This window comes from Lepidochelys kempii, chromosome 14 (assembly GCF_965140265.1).
Source record: "Lepidochelys kempii isolate rLepKem1 chromosome 14, rLepKem1.hap2, whole genome shotgun sequence".
Lineage (NCBI taxonomy): Eukaryota > Metazoa > Chordata > Testudines > Cheloniidae > Lepidochelys > Lepidochelys kempii.
The window spans coordinates 2,703,985-2,720,223 of NC_133269.1; the positions used below are offsets into that span (position 1 = coordinate 2,703,985).

At 53.8% G+C, this 16,239-nt stretch overlaps 1 protein-coding gene across 1 annotated transcript; it reads left to right on the forward strand.

Moving 5' to 3' along the window:
• Positions 1 to 3,250: 3,250 nt before the first annotated feature.
• On the forward strand, positions 3,251 to 12,231 carry CHMP6 (charged multivesicular body protein 6). The gene is made up of 8 exons (XM_073310527.1): positions 3,251 to 3,372; positions 4,936 to 5,045; positions 8,111 to 8,198; positions 8,827 to 8,913; positions 9,011 to 9,076; positions 9,375 to 9,455; positions 10,214 to 10,268; positions 11,912 to 12,231. The coding sequence occupies exons 1-8, from the start codon at positions 3,310 to 3,312 to the stop codon at positions 11,962 to 11,964; spliced, it is 603 nt and encodes a 200-aa protein (XP_073166628.1). The 5' UTR covers positions 3,251 to 3,309; the 3' UTR covers positions 11,965 to 12,231.
• The last annotated feature ends 4,008 nt before the right edge of the window (positions 12,232 to 16,239 follow it).

The following is a 16,239-nucleotide window of genomic DNA, read 5'->3' on the forward strand; positions in this document are numbered from 1 at the left end:
GAAACAGGGTGTCGGCCATTCTCTGTGTCCAGACTCCTGCACACACCGGCCCTCTAGGGCTCTGCAATGATCATACACCCTTACCCCACCCCCTAGATACTTAAGAACTGCATAGGGGAAACTGAGGCACCCCCACAATATTCGGAGGAAACATTAAGAACAGGCCCACTTCGTCACACCTCCTCTGCCCCTCTCCTCTCCAGAGCCCCCGAGGGACACCCCATCCCTCCTCTGCCTGTCTCCTCTCTACAGCCCCCCCGGGACACCCCTCCCATCCCCTGCCCCTCTCCTCTCTACAGCCCCCCCGGGACACCCCTCCCATCCCCTGCCCCTCTCCTCTCTACAGCCCCCCAGGGACACCCCATCCCTCCTCTGCCCCTCTCCTCTCTACAGCCCCCCCGGGACACCCCTCCCATCCCCTGCCCCTCTCCTCTCTACAGCCCCCCAGGGACACCCCATCCCTCCTCTGCCCCTCTCCTCTCTACAGCCCCCCCGGGACACCCCATCCCTCCTCTGCCCCTCTCCTCTCTACAGCCCCCCAGGGACACCCCATCCCTCACCTGCCCATCTCCTCTCTACAGCCCCCCAGGGACACCCCATCCCTCCCCTGCCCCTCTCCTCTCTACAGCCCCCCCGGGACACCCCATCCCTCCTCTGCCTGTCTCCTCTCTACAGCCCCCCAGGGACACCCCATCCCTCCTCTGCCCCTCTCCTCTCTACAGCCCCCCCGGGACACCCCTCCCATCCCCTGCCCCTCTCCTCAGCCCCCCTGGGACACCCCATCCCTCCTCTGCCCCTCTCCTCTCCACAGCCCCCCCGGGACACCCCTCCCATCCCCTGCCCCTCTCCTCTCTACAGCCCCCCAGGGACACCCCATCCCTCCTCTGCCCCTCTCCTCTCTACAGCCCCCCCGGGACACCCCTCCCATCCCCTGCCCCTCTCCTCTCTGCAGCCCCCCCGGGACACCCCTCCCATCCCCTGCCCCTCTTCTCTCTACAGCCCCCCAGGGACACCCCATCCCTCCTCTGCCCCTCTCCTCTCCACAGCCCCCCCGGGACACCCCTCCCATCCCCTGCCCCTCTCCTCAGCCCCCCTGGGACACCCCATCCCTCCTCTGCCCCTCTCCTCTCCACAGCCCCCCGGGACACCCCATCCCATCCCCTGCCCCTCTCCTCTCTACAGCCCCCCCGGGACACCCCATCCCTCCTCTGCCCGTCTCCTCTCTACAGCCCCCCGTGGACACCCCATCCCTCCTCTGCCCCTCTCCTCTCCACAGCCCCCCCGGGACACCCCATCCCTCCCCTGCCCCTCTCCTCTCTACAGCCTCCCAGGGACACCCCATCCCTCCTCTGCCCCTCTCCTCTCTACAGCCCCCCAGGGACACCCCATCCCTCACCTGCCCCTCTCCTCTCTACAGCCCCCCAGGGACACCCCATCCCTCCCCTGCCCCTCTCCTCTCTACAGCCCCCCCGGGACACCCCATCCCTCCTCTGCCTGTCTCCTCTCTACAGCCCCCCAGGGACACCCCATCCCTCCTCTGCCCCTCTCCTCTCTACAGCCCCCGAGGGACACCCCGTCCTCCTAACCCCCCCTATCCCTACTCTGCCCCTCTCCTCTCTACAGCCCCCCCGGGACACCCCTCCCATCCCCTGCCCCTCTCCTCTCTACAGCCCCCCCGGGACACCCCTCCCATCCCCTGCCCCTCTCCTCTCTACAGCCCCCCCGGGACACCCCTCCCATCCCCTGCCTGTCTCCTCTCTACAGCCCCCCAGGGACACCCCATCCCTCCTCTGCCCCTCTCCTCTCCACAGCCCCCCAGGGACACCCCTCCCATCCCCTGCCCCTCTCCTCTCTACAGCCCCCCAGGGACACCCCATCCCTCCTCTGCCCCTCTCCTCTCTACAGCCCCCCAGGGACACCCCGTCCTCCTAACCCCCCCAATCCCTCCTCTGCCCCTCTCCTCTCTGCAGGCCCCCAGGGACACCCCGTCCCCCTGACCCCCCCATCCCATCCCCTGCCCCTCTCCTCTCTACAGCCCCCCCGGGACACCCCATCCCTCCTCTGCCTGTCTCCTCTCTACAGCCCCCCCCGGGACACCCCATCCCTCCTCTGCCCGTCTCCTCTCTACAGCCCCCCAGGGACACCCCATCCCTCCCCTGCCCCTCTCCTCTCTACAGCCCCCCAGGGACACCCCTCCCATCCCCTGCCCCTCTCCTCTCTACAGCCCCCCCGGGACACCCCTCCCATCCCCTGCCCTTCTCCTCTCTACAGCCCCCCAGGGACACCCCATCCCTCCTCTGCCCGTCTCCTCTCTACAGCCCCCCAGGGACACCCCATCCCTCCCCTGCCCCTCTCCTCTCTACAGCCCCCCCGGGACACCCCTCCCATCCCCTGCCCCTCTCCTCTCTACAGCCCCCCCGGGACACCCCTCCCATCCCCTGCCCCTCTCCTCTCTACAGCCCCCCAGGGACACCCCTCCCATCCCCTGCCCCTCTCCTCTCTACAGCCCCCCAGGGACACCCCATCCCTCCTCTGCCCCTCTCCTCTCCACAGCCCCCCCGGGACACCCCTCCCATCCCCTGCCCCTCTCCTCTCTACAGCCCCCCAGGGACACCCCATCCCTCCTCTGCCCCTCTCCTCTCCACAGCCCCCCCGGGACACCCCTCCCATCCCCTGCCCCTCTCCTCAGCCCCCCTGGGACACCCCATCCCTCCTCTGCCCCTCTCCTCTCCACAGCCCCCCCGGGACACCCCATCCCTCCCCTGCCCCTCTCCTCTCTACAGCCTCCCAGGGACACCCCATCCCATCCCCTGCCCCTCTCCTCTCTACAGCCCCCCAGGGACACCCCATCCCTCCTCTGCCCCTCTCCTCTCCACAGCCCCCCCGGGACACCCCATCCCTCCCCTGCCCCTCTCCTCTCTACAGCCTCCCAGGGACACCCCATCCCATCCCCTGCCCCTCTCCTCTCTACAGCCCCCCCGGGACACCCCTCCCATCCCCTGCCCCTCTCCTCTCTACAGCCCCCCAGGGACACCCCTCCCATCCCCTGCCCCTCTCCTCTCTACAGCCCCCCAGGGACACCCCATCCCTCCTCTGCCCCTCTCCTCTCTACAGCCCCCCCGGGACACCCCATCCCTCCTCTGCCCCTCTCCTCTCTACAGACCCCCCGGGACGGACACTCCCCCCCCCATCCCGCCTCTCTCCGGCCCGCTCCCGCGCTCTGCCCGGCAGCCCCTCCCCCCCGCCTTTCGCTTTTAGCCGGGCCGGGCCCTGCGCGGCCGCCGTAGCCGGGGAGCGGCCGCCCGGGCCATGGGGAACCTGCTGGGCCGCAAGCGGCGGAGCCGGGTCACGGAGCAGGACAGGGCCGTGCTGGTGAGGGGCCGGCTCGCGCTTCCCGCCGCCCGGGGCGGTGCCTGGCCGCGGCGGGTCCCTGCGCTGGGCCGGGGCCGAAGTGGCGCCGCTTGTCTCCGCTTCGGGCCCGCGGCTGCAGCGACCAGCCTGGGCCCCCGGGCCCCCCCCCAATACGGCCCCCGGGGGGGGGCGCCGGGCCGGCCCCCCCCACCAAATGCAGCCCCCGGGGGGGGGCGCCGGGCCGGCTCCCCCCCACCAAATACAGCCCCCGGGGGGGGGCGCCGGGCCGCCCCCCCCACCAAATACAGCCCCCGGGGGGGGGCGCCGGGCCGGCTCCCCCCCACCAAATGCAGCCCCCGGGGGGGGGCGCCGGGCCGGCTCCCCCCCACCAAATGCAGCCCCCGGGGGGGGGCGCCGGGCCGGCTCCCCCCCACCAAATGCAGCCCCCGGGGGGGGGCGCCGGGCCGGCTCCCCCCCACCAAATGCAGCCCCCGGGGGGGGGCGCCGGGCCGGCTCCCCCCCACCAAATACAGCCCCCGGGGGGGGGCGCCGGGCCGGCCCCCCCCACCAAATGCAGCCCCCGGGGGGGGGCGCCGGGCCGGCTCCCCCCCACCAAATACAGCCCCCGGGGGGGGGCGCCGGGCCGCCCCCCCCACCAAATACAGCCCCCGGGGGGGGCGCCGGGCCCCCCCCCGTACACCCTCCCTGGGGGGTGCCAGGCCGGGCCGCCCCGATACACTCACCCCGAGCCGGGCCCCCCAAATACACCCCCTGGGGGATGCTGGACCCCCAATACACCCCCCTGCGGGGGCACCAGGCGGGGTCCCCCCCATACACCCCCTCCGGGGGGGCGCCGGCCCAGGCCCCCAGCCTGCAAATACCCCCCCCCCCCGGGGTCTGCGGTGGGGCGCCAGGCCGGGCACACCCACACAGTTAATTGCACAGTCAGGGCCTTAGCATTGGCGTATGATCACCAAGGTTAGGTGTGATTCTCCGTCTTTATCCACCCACACCTCGTTCTGCTTGGATCAAGATGGTGCATTGTATGCTGGGTCCTGAGTCCTTCAGGGACTATTAAATGCATGTGTATAGCTGCTCTTTTCTGTTTTCCCTGCCACATGTACAGTATGTACCTCTCCGGGAAACTCTTCCAGGTCACACTGAGGACATCCGTGCATCTGTCTGGCTGTCCTGGGACGTCCCTGTAGCACTTACTTTTTGTAAAATTCCAGAAGAAAGTTGTTTCCGACGGCTGCCAAGGGGGTAAAAACCCCCCCAAAGCTCTGTAGGTGTTTCTGTCTTGGGAGCCGCTGATGCGAGCATTTTTCTTTTTGAGGAGCGTGACATCCCAAAGCAAGGAGGAGACAACAGTTTGAGGGTTAACTTTTGGCATGTAACCACTTTAGCTGCTTGCTATGCTGTTGTCTTCTAGGAACTAGCCACTGAAGTGATTAGAAAATCAGGACCTATCTGGACAGATGGAATGGATGGCAGGTGTGCCTGACCCGGACTGTTAAACAGCAGTTGTACAGTTAAGCTTCCATGGCTTGTCTTTTAACTGTTTTTATTCCTCTTCTCCATTAGCAACTGAAACAGCAGCGGGATAAACTGAAGCAGTATCAGAAACGGATAACTCTGAATCTGGAACGAGAGAGAGCTGTCGCCCGGCAGCTGCTGAGAAATGGCAAGAAAGAGTAAGTGAGGTCCTGCAGCTTCTGATCAGTGGCAGAATGAAGGCCGGAGATGGCAGAGAAGACAGCGTCCTTGCAATACAAAAGGATCTGTGTTGTTTCAAACATCTGGAGTAAAGTTAGCAGGAAATGTTATTGAAACAGGATGTAAATGAGTTCAGGGGATACGTACGTAGGGCTTCTTTCTGTAGAAGGAGTAAGGTTAAAAAGTAGGATTCAGAGTGAACCTGTGTGCTGAGCTTGGAAGGCCTTTGCCTGAGTCTTTCAATGAGGGTTTGAAAAACTAGACTGTGGTCATATTCTTCAATATACAGCTGCCATCTGCTAATGCTATAATTTGATTTGTGTGGGTGCTTCTTGGGTGCACCAGTCCCTGCTAGGACCTGTAGTTCCCATGGGTTGCAGTAGTGGGTTCCTTTATCTACAAATTACATGGGTTCTGCACACTCCAGACATGTTAACAACACAGTCCAGGGTTGGGCAAAATTGGGCATCCCTGATCAGAAATACCTCTTTTCACTGAGCTTTACTGCTGGCGTGCTCTGCAGAGGAAAATTCTTAACCAAAACATGGGCTGGAATAGATTTCATGGCAATCTCTCTGTCCTTTAAGAAACAAAGCTTTTTATTTTACTGACAAGATTACAAAATTAATTCTTTGGCTTAAATCCTCCAATTTATGCAAAAAATCAATTTGGGAAGCATGGCTCAGCTTGTGTTTAATTATAAAGCCACAACACTTATCTGGGTTCATCTGCCTGTGGAGAGAATTCCAAGCAGACTTTGGAGAGCAGAATCTGTACTCCGGACAGAAGAAATTGGTGCCTTTGGATTTTGGTCCCAATTAGAACTTCCTAACTTCCATATCCATATCAACAGTGCCAAGTCACTGCAGAGAGCTATCACCCAGTTTAAACTGATATTGTCACCTTAAATTTGCCCTTTAGATTTAAATTTTATAAAGACAATCTTTTATAAAAGCTGACGTCAGTAGAAATATGAACACAATTAAAAAAAAATCCAGTGGAAATGATATTTTGATAGTGCGTAGCTCAATGGGGCCTTGACCTGAGTTCTCTGGTTGCTACTATAATACAAATAAACAGTCCTCTGCAGTTTTTGAAACCCATAAATTGCAGTACTAAGACCCTGAAAGCAAAACTATCTTAATTATTTTCTTTGTCCAAGCTGGGAGAAATGCTAAAAATAAACAGAGCACAATTACAGGTTTCAGAGTAGCAGCTGTGTTAGTCTGTATTCGCAAAAAGAAAAGGAGGACTTGTGGCACCTTAGAGACTAACAAATTTTTTTGAGCGTCAGCTTTCGTGAGCTACAGCATCCGATGAAGTGAGCTGTAGTTCACGAAAGCTTATGCTCAAATAAATTGGTTAGTCTCTAAGGTGCCACAAGTCTCCTTTTCTTCTTAGAGCACAATTAGTGACTTGAGAATAGTTTTTGAGAATCCTTTCACTGTTAATGATCAGAGGTATTATGGATAACTGGTAAAGGAACTGGCATGTAGCATGCATATTTTATTTATTTATTTTTATATATATAATTGTATGTGTTGTGATATCATTCAAAGGCTACAGTCAGGATCAGAGCCCAGTTGGGGAGGCGGGTGGTAATCTCCCAAAGAGTGTGCAACCCAATCTAATGTGCTGTTTAGTTAACAATGTCCTTTTGAGTTGTACGTTAGAATAGCAATACGCGCTTCTCTGTGCTTTTCTCTGTGCATTGTGCTTTTCTGATTAGTCCGTTGGCCATTAGGCTCACATCTTACGATGCTTCCTCCCAGCCCTCAAGTGTGTTAGAATTCCCAGAAATGCTTAGTAAATCTGCATGCTTAATAATAACATAGCTATGCACAAAGTACAAGTCTAACTGATCACTGAACACTCCCTAACAGAGCTGATACTCTTCCCATGGTGGCACTGTCTGGAATTTGTTGGTCCCGTATCATTAGGCATAATAACAAACCAAAGAGACATTCTCCAGGGCAAAATACATTTGGAGAGGTCTGCATGGCTTCCAGTGGTGACCTGAAATGCTGTTTTTTCTGTCCTTCCATTGCTCAGACCCCCAGCCCTTTCCCCTGTGCCTTTCTCCCACTGTGGCTGTCGCTGGTCTGCCAGCTGGGCACCATCTGCTCCTGCCACTCGCTTTCTCTCCAGTGTTTCCTGCCTTGGATTTGGTAAATCTTTGGCATTAAAATGTTTTTTTGGAGTGAAAGTGAAAAGCAGTCTGTCCCAGCAGAAGCCTTGTGAAGAAGCTAAAGTTGTCATGGGATGGGAAGGGCCCAGCAGGCCTGGCTGTTGCCTTCAGTCCTGATCAATAACTAATACTTTCTATCCACCCCTCCCCTGAAAAGATCTGTGGTCACGTATAAATTCCTGTTAATCTGTTTGAGGGGGTTTCCTTACCTACTCCAGGCCCAAATAAGCATTGGCCTCATGTGGTCTGGCCCCAAGGCTGCCCATAACCCAGAAGAGGTCATCCATTGTTTGTTAGTGTCTGCTCCTGGAAGCCCATCTCAGTACTGGAGAGTGACCGGCTGACAGCGAGCACCGCTGCTGAGCTGCACACTTGAAGACCGCTACATTCTTGTTGTCTAGATACAGATTTGGCGTGACCCATGTTAACCCTCTGTAAGCTGCACAGTGCTCTTCCCCATTAGTGAAAGACATGGACGTCAGAGCACGCAACAATTTGAGTAAATGCTGGAAACTTTACACCATATTTAGTTATGTTTTTTGGCTCTGCAGATGGCTAACCATTAATTCTAATTCACCATTAGGTTTTCTCCCCAGTCTAATGCTATGGAATTCCCACAGTTCAGAACTATCTATTGGTTACTGGCTTAATCTGTTCTTAAAAGAAATCTCTTGACTGTAAATGTTTGACTCATCTGCCTCTTTTTATCACCGTCTTGCTGATGGGAGTTGTTCCACCATTGCACTTGACGTGTACATTTTAGAAGAACACCTCATAAAAACTGTAATGTAGCATTGTTGTGATCTTTTTAGGCTCACTTGTTTGAGTTTTCTTTCTGCTCTTTTATTCATTCAGAAAAGCCAAGTTATTGCTAAAGAAGAAGCGCTACCAAGAGCAGCTGCTAGATAAAACAGAAAACCAAATCAGCAACCTGGAACGCATGGTATGCAAGAATCAATGAATCCCAGGGAATGGCTTATTTTGCGCAGCTGTTTAGGATGCATGTCCCTTTTGCCTGTGTGTAATTACAGCTAACTGCGTGAACACGAATGGCACTTAATGCTCGGCTGGTAGTACAAACATTTCATAGGACTGGCTACACCATGATTATCTCCTAACCTAGTTATGAACTAGGTCCAGTTTGTAATGTAGACTGGGCCTTAACCCTGTGTCTCATCAGTATGTAAAGCCTTGGTCGAGTGCAGCAGTGGAAGCCTCCCCTCCGTTTTAGAGAAACCATTTCTAGATGTGGGTGGAGTTCAGCTTCAGGGCCAGTTTAGCCTTAGGCCTCTGCTTAAGACTGCCAACAAGGGAGCCAGCTACTGCCCACTTCAGTGGTGGTCTCGATGCAGCCACCTGAGCGAAGGCATTCATTGTGCATGGGCGCTGGAACAGCAATCAGGTGGCTACTGCTTCTCATTATTACTGACATGGGGCAGATTTGGACCAATAACCGCTAAGTAAAAGGCTCCATATTCCAGCTGCCTGAGCCTTCCAGTCTGTTTCTGTACTGCCCATTGATGGGGCTCTGACTGCTCTTGACTCAGCTGTGACTCATGTTCTTACTCTAGGTCCAGGATATTGAATTCACCCAGATTGAAATGAAGGTGATTGAAGGCCTGAAAATTGGCAATGAATGTCTGAATAAAATGCATGAGGTAAGGGTGACCCAGAGAGCTCTGGGTGAGGCAGAGTTGTGGGTTTTCACATCTGTTCTGCAGCCCTTATATGCGGATTTTGGCTTTCTCCTCCCAGGTCATGTCAATAGAAGAAGTGGAAAGAATAATAGATGAAACCCAAGATGCTGTGGAATATCAAAGGGTACGTATAGAGCACATATGCGGTCCTGAGCAGAGATGACCAATCATGCAGTGTTTTTGTGATGTGGACTATGCTCCAGGCTGCCAGCTAAGCTGAGATCTACCAAAACTCATTTCATAGGTGACCAAATTAGGGTTTGAATTTAGGCCTCCCGCAGCAAAAAGCCAGAGCAATAACTGTCTGTGGTGTGGGGTCCCCTTATCACATGCACTGTTGTGTGTGTGTGTGTGTGGTGCTGTAAGCAGCAGAGCTGTCATGCTGTGGTGTTCATTGGCACATCCGTCTCTCTCCTGCACAGCAAATCGATGCAATGCTAGCTGGCAGCTTCACGGAAGAAGATGAAGATGCCATTTTAGAAGAATTAAATGCCATTACTCAGGTAAGCCTTAATTTCATGCTCTAGTAATTACTTTTACCTCACATTTCCAAGTGGTAATCTTTCATCAGGGAAGGGGTTGTTTCCCCTGTAGAGATGGTAGTTGATTTAATTCTGCTGGATAGCCTAATTATAGCTGTATGTGTTTGTTCTATGGGTCATCTGAGAAGCCAGGCAGATGCTGTGTACTTGGGAGACACTTAGACCACTTGGAATGTTTTTAAGGATTGTTTTTGTTTACACTGTTATTACAGACAGTAGTCTTGTGGATTGGGGCACTGCCTTCACTGGATGACTGTCCCATTTTACTTGACTAAGACCTTGACTGTTCCAGACTGGGTTCGCTGTCTCACTTTCACTTCTGTTCTCGACCCCTCCACCCTTCATGGAGTGTATGGCTGCTCCAAACTCCAGTCTTGAGGTTGTCTGGTTTTACCACCGGAAACCTTCAATCCAGTGGGGTTGTGGTGGTGGGACTCTGCAGCTGGCCCTGCCAGGGGGAAGCTCATGGCTAATCTGGGCTCATAATAAACATCAGTTTACAAAGCCAGGCCATGCCCTGGTTCACTGGACAGCACTAAAACTAGCAACTCGAAGCAGCGGCATCTCCTGCAGATCTGGGGGAAGATGCCTTTTTGCATGCAGAAGCACCTGTTCGTATAGTTTCCAAACCAGCTCAGTGCAGAAGCCTGAAAGGAGCTCTGTGCTAACACAGTGGCATGTGGGGTGAGTGAGACGTGACATGTTTAATGTGCTTGCAGGAACAGCTCGAGCTCCCTGAAGTTCCCGCTGAGCCACTCCCAGAAAAGATCCCAGGTAGAGTCTGTTTATTTGATCGTACGACTTCTGCTTCTCCTGAGTCTTCTCGGGGGTCTAACGGCAACTTGGGACCCTTCTTGTTTGCGGTGAATGTAGCGTTTCTGAATGTGAGCGGCTGAACGGTGCCTGGTGCAGTGTGGGCTTGGGCTGTGCAAGCTTCTTCTGACAAATGCAGCTTACCCTGGACCTTCAGCACCCCCATGGCTCAGTCTCAGTCCAGCCTCTCATGTTGTTCAGCCACTGTGTCTCGTAATCTGCGTAGTGGTCTTGCACTCCTACCCTCTGTTAAACCAGGGCATCCCAAGTGACGTTTCTCACCTGCAGGGAGGCTTCCTGGCCCAGCAGCAATGCATAACACTTGTTAGCGTGCTAAGCTCACCCCTAGAGAACTTATTGCGTTTCTCTCCCAGAATGTGGGTCAGGCTTGGGATTCTGTAATACCAGAAACGGCTGGGATCCCTCCCAGCTTGGCTGCTATCGCAGGGTGCTGCTGCTAGGGGGGATCCAGTGCCTATCCAATTGCTTCTCTTTTTAGGGTCATAAACTAGGCCCATCGCTGTCTCATGAGCACCGCGTCTCTCAGAACGCTAGGACCCAAGGGGCATGGTGATGGTTCTTGCCTCCAGAAGGGGCCCGTGTGCTGGCTCACCCCTGATCCAGTGCAGGACACTGCACTGTAGGGGTTGTGTAGATAGCACACACAGCTGATGAGCCAAAAATAGGCCAGAATGCAAGGGTAGGTGAACTGTGACACTCCTGGGCCTTAGCCTGGCTTTGGGGAGGAAGGAGTTAAAATCCAGCCCCAGAGAAATGGGGCTCTGCCCTTGCTTCAAGGGAACCCTGCACTGGGGGTGAATGGGCTGGACTCGCGCTGGGTTTGTGGAGCTGAGTCTCCCACGGATAACAGAGCGTTGAGAGGTTTCAGAGTAACAGCTGTGTTAGTCTGTATTCGCAAAAAGAAAAGGAGTACTTGTGGCACCTTAGAGACTAACCAATTTATTTGATAATAAATTATTAATAAATAATAAATAATAAATTGGTTAGTCTCTAAGGTGCCACAAGTACTCCTTTTCTTTTAGAGCGTTGAGAGACTCGCTGTAAAAGAGGAATCCAGCCTCCTGATTGTAGGAACCAGGAGCAGTAAAAGCCGCAGGAGGTCTGGTTTTGGCTATGACAACTGGACAGTGAACAGGAGTCAGTCAGTCCATGCTGTCAATCGATAGCAGGCTGGCCACACCTTCTCGTGAGCTCTGCTTGTAGAGGGCCCGCTCAGTCCCTGTGAGGATGCAGGCTGTCATAACACAGAGATGAGGGAGATCTTGTCTAGCCAGTGCCCCTGCAGGAAACTGCTTGCTTTGACCTTACGTTGTATGATGCAGTGCACTGGTCTTTCCTTCTCAGGTGTCTAGATTGTAGCTGTTACTTGTTAAGATTGTATTTTAACTGCTTGAGCAGCATGTGGGGCAGAGGGAGATGCTGGATAAATAGAATTACTCTTGCTGTATCGTTCAGTAGATTTCCCAGGTGCTGCTGGAATGCTCCTTGCCTTGCAGAGAAATGAGAGACGAGTCCTGTTTCTCTCACAGGACTTGACTCTCTATTTTCTCTTATTCTGAACTGAGTTTCTCTTTCTTCCACAGAAGCATCACCTGTCAAGATCAGGGCCAAGCCAGAACTGGTGGCAGCATCTTAATTCCACTCCTGGGGATAACCCCAAATAACTTCCATCATGGACAGTTTGGAATCCCAGCATGCCCTGGGGACAGGAAACACCACAGTAGCATCCCAGCTGCGCTGGGCGAATGTGCTGGAGTGAGGTTTCCTGCACAGGGCAGGGAATCTCAGCAGATTATCGCTCTTGTATCAAGATTATTTTCTAGTGCTTTCTTTTTGTAATTTAAACTCACTCAGCTGCGCTGTCTCTGGATTAAACAGTGACTTTAAAACTTCCAAAGCCAAATGCTTTCTACAGGCTGCTTTCAATTGCAAATCTGCCTGTGCAACCAGTGCTGCCATCACTGATCTGTTAGAAGCCCCTGTGCTGGTCTGGGAACACTGGAGTGTTAAAAATGGTTTTCGTAGTCCCTATGTTACACTGCACTGCTAGGAACCCATCAGACCTTCCCTCTGGCTGTGATCCTGTGTCCCTCTGATCTTCCTCCTCTGGCTGGGGCTCCACTGTCTAAATCAGACTGTCTGGCTTGGCACTGGGATCTGAGAGCTCGCTCTAAGGGTATGGGCAGCATGCAGCCAAGTTGAGCCCAGGCATCACTTCTGACCTCCTGCAGGCAGTGACGTTGTGGGTAGCAACAGCCTCTCATGCTGAAGGAGAAGCCTTTAGGGGCGAGGAAACAAGTTTTACTGCTTCAAATCTCTTGCTGCTCAAGCACCCTTGAGTGAGGTACGGCGAAGCTGTTATGACATTGGGTCCGGCACAAAAGTGGGTGTGGTGGGGCTGCCAGCAGAGAACATCCTCCCATTGCATCTCATTTTAAAACTTGCTTACGTGGGAGGCCAGCGCTCTTCTGAGCTGGGATCTCTGTGTTTGCGACAGGGCAATTGGCCTAATTTACAGTAGGCCGCAGCAGCACTTGTGAGAGAAAAGTTGCTCTGCAGTGAGATGGAAAAGGCCAAGTCTTCTGCCAGGCCATGTGTCCGAATGTGTCCTGTTCAGATCTCACACCGTTGCTCATTTGTTTGTGAAAACCTCTGGTGCTAGGTGTCATTGAGCAGAACATACGTTCTAGGAATCTGATGAGCCTCTTAAAACTAGAATAGGGACTCGCTGGCTTAAGATACTGCTCAAAAGCTGTCCCCTGACTGCTCTTGTCCCCAGCAGAGGTGGACTCATCTTTGAAACGTGCAGATCGATTGAAATGGCTTCTGCTTTCAGTTATCAGCACTCCCCATTCTGTGTCACGTATGTGTGTCGGGGTGTGTGGAAAGTGTGAGCGGGTACAAACAGGTGATTGATTCTATACATGGGAACGAAGTGTGTGGTTTCTTAAATTATCACCACAAAGATCCTGTGTACTTTAATGTTCCACCTTTGGAAACAGAAGTGAAATGTGTGATTTCACTGAGCTGCAGAGGACAGCTCTGCACTTCCCCATGGTGCGGAAGGATACAGGACGGGGTGGCTGATGAATCAGACAGAAACATGAGGCTCAGGTTGCAAAGCCTGAATGGTGCTTACTCTTGGTCCTGAGCTGACCTTGTGTTCACAGAAACTTTGTCCCTGGGCTGGTAGCTTGCATCTGGGTTTATCTGTCCTTGGAAACCAGTTTGCTCTGCTGGATGTCTGCAACCTTGGCTTGTCAGCCTGAGCAATGCCTGCCTGCCAGCCAACAGTGCTTGGCATGCTGTCCCTTTCTTGAAGACACACCCTTCAATTGACCCTCTCTGCAATGGGGCACTGAGATGGAAGATAGCTAGAGAGCCCTTTGGGTGCTGCTAGGTGAATGCTTCTGGGGGAATATGCGGCTTGGTGCTAGACAATAAATATTTCCAGGGGCTGTGCCGCTTCCCAGTAGCAAAGGGTCAACAACAAAAGTACTCCTTTAAAATCCTGTTTTCCCTGATTCGGGGTGTGTGGAACTCCAGGGGCTGGGCTTTGAGCTGTCTCACTCCTGCAAGAGATGGAAGAGTCCTCAAGGTGGCAGGCCCCTTGGAACTTGATATTTCCAGGCTTTTAGTAGTGGATCCCTATTTGTGTTTTCCAGCAAAGCCAAGGCACAAATTGGTGAGGGATCTCGCAGCACCCTCACAGCAGCTGGAGCCCTCCAGGGGACTCTGCTTTTCGTGGTGAAAGTGGCACTGCTGTTCAGTGTCATTTAACCTCGATCTTTCTGGAACCAACTGATCAGGGCTAAAATGTTCCCCTTTCTGTCTGTGTGTGTGTCATCTTAGTCCTCTTTGGGGCCACCATGGAACTGGCCCTTAAGCCCGGCTTTGACAGGCAAGAGCTAAAGTGGGTGAGTCAGCTCTTTATTCCCCCACCCGCCCCATTTATTTTAAAAATAGACCTTTTTGCTGCCAGTTCAAGCCTTTGAATGTCATGCAGTATGCATGTTTTCAGGGTTGTTGTCATCGTGTTGGTCCCAGGATATGAGAGAGACAAGATGGGTATGGGAATCTCTTACTGGACCAATTTCTGGTGGTGAGAGAGATGGTTTTGAGCCAGACAGTGCTCTTCTTAAGGTCTGAGAGCGGTGCTCAGAGTGTCACAGCTAAGTCCAAGGTGGAAGAGATGGTTTAGCATAAGCAGTTAACACATGTTGTGAGAGACCATTCCTATTACAGCAAAGGTGTTAACAGGCCAGGTCACTTTGAATGGTCTCTTACAATAGGTTTAGCATAAGCAGTTATCTGTTCCACTTGACATTTAGCTGTGATACTCGGAGAACCTTTCCCAGACCTGAGGAAGAGCTCAGTGTAAGCTTGAAAGAGTCTCTCTCACCACCAGAAGCTGGTCCAATAAAACAGTGGTTCCCTTTTTTCATTTGGGGACCCCTAAAATTTTTGAATGGAGGTGCAGACCCCTTTGGCAGTCTATTGTCTGTATGTATAGTTAAATTCTGTTCAGTCAGTTTTCAGTCTGTCTTTTGCAGACCCCTTAGACGTTGCCATGGCCCCCCAAGGGGTCCGCAGAGCACAGGTTGAGACCTACTGCACTAAAAGACCCTCACGCACCTTGTCGCTGCAATATGCACGTTCTCCACCAGAGGGAGCTCTGTCCTCACAGGCTCAGGTGTTTAACCTTTCTTTTGAAGAACACGTTCTGTATGTACCATTTAATCCCCCACTCGTGCCCTCTGTTGGCTCTCTGATTTCACCCTCGCTGGCTCATTCTGGCAAATCGGAGTAGCTGCTGCACCGTGGCAATGGAGAAGAGCGCAAGGCCTTTCCTACGGGTGCAGTGCTTTGCCCCTTCAGTACTGTGAGCACACAGTCAGGCCGAGGTATTGCTTATCACCGTGTCAGAGGAGAGATGGAAACATGCTTCTGCTCTGACTCTGGGCTTTCGTGAATGTCTGCGAACAAAGGCAGTGCCAGCCAGGCTTAGGGGGATTCGCACTCCTGAAGTGTCAGGTGTCCTGAAGTGGCAGGCAGGGACATAAATGTTCTGCTGTCTGCTGCGGTCTCTTGCTCATCACCCTTTTTTGGGTTCAGATCGCAGACAGGCAGTTGGGTTAGCACTGAAGGGGTTAATGCAGCATGCTGCATTCATCAAGGCAGTGAAATGACCACTTACTGAACTGCCAGCCGTTTCCTGTTTTAATCCCTGTACCCAACAGATTGTGCAGCATGTTTCCTTGAGAGGAAAAGCCAGGAGGGGTGTGTGGCCTCTGTGGTGTGTTATAACAATAAAGCCTTTCTAATGGTGTCACCAGTTCAGCTTCTGTGATCAGATTGTCATGATAAATGTGTTTTGAGTGACTGAGGGGGGCTTTCCATCTCCCACACAACCCTCTTCCCGGGGGAGAGCTGGGAAAGGAATGGCCAGAATCTGCACTCCTGTAGCATAGAGTAACCCCAGCTGGGTGGATCTTAGGAGCAGAATTTTTGTTAACAAATTACAGTAACATTGCCAAGACTGCTCTGTGGCTTGGGTGCAAACTGCAGCCAGGTAAAATAGGGGGAGAGAGAGCTGGGAGCGTGTGGATGTGGGGATCTGTGTATACTAAACCGTAGCGGCTACTGGCAGCTAGAATGAAGGCTGAGAAGGGCAAATCTGGTGTAAACCTGTTGCTTCAGCCAGCTGTGCCTGTCTTCACCTCCTGTAGGGTATCTAAAGCCAGAGGGGAGGCGCTGGGCTGAGAGCTGCTCTAAGAGTAAAACAGCCTCCCATGTCCCTAGGTGAGTCGGAGTCTGGTGAAGGCGGAGAGGTGCGTGGAGGTGCCTGGTCTGCAACTGAGGTGATTCCAACATGGCTGAATGGGTGTGGGGTGAAAGTTCCCTCTTCCAT

Bases quoted from the DNA above. Each gene is read 5' to 3' on its own strand.
- CHMP6 (XM_073310527.1), top strand. From the start codon at position 3,310: ATGGGGAACCTGCTGGGCCGCAAGCGGCGGAGCCGGGTCACGGAGCAG. The intron at 3,373-4,935 runs GTGAGGGGCCGG...CTTCTCCATTAG, and splicing joins AGCAGGACAGGGCCGTGCTG to CAACTGAAACAGCAGCGGGA. The intron at 9,456-10,213 runs GTAAGCCTTAAT...ATGTGCTTGCAG, and splicing joins AATTAAATGCCATTACTCAG to GAACAGCTCGAGCTCCCTGA.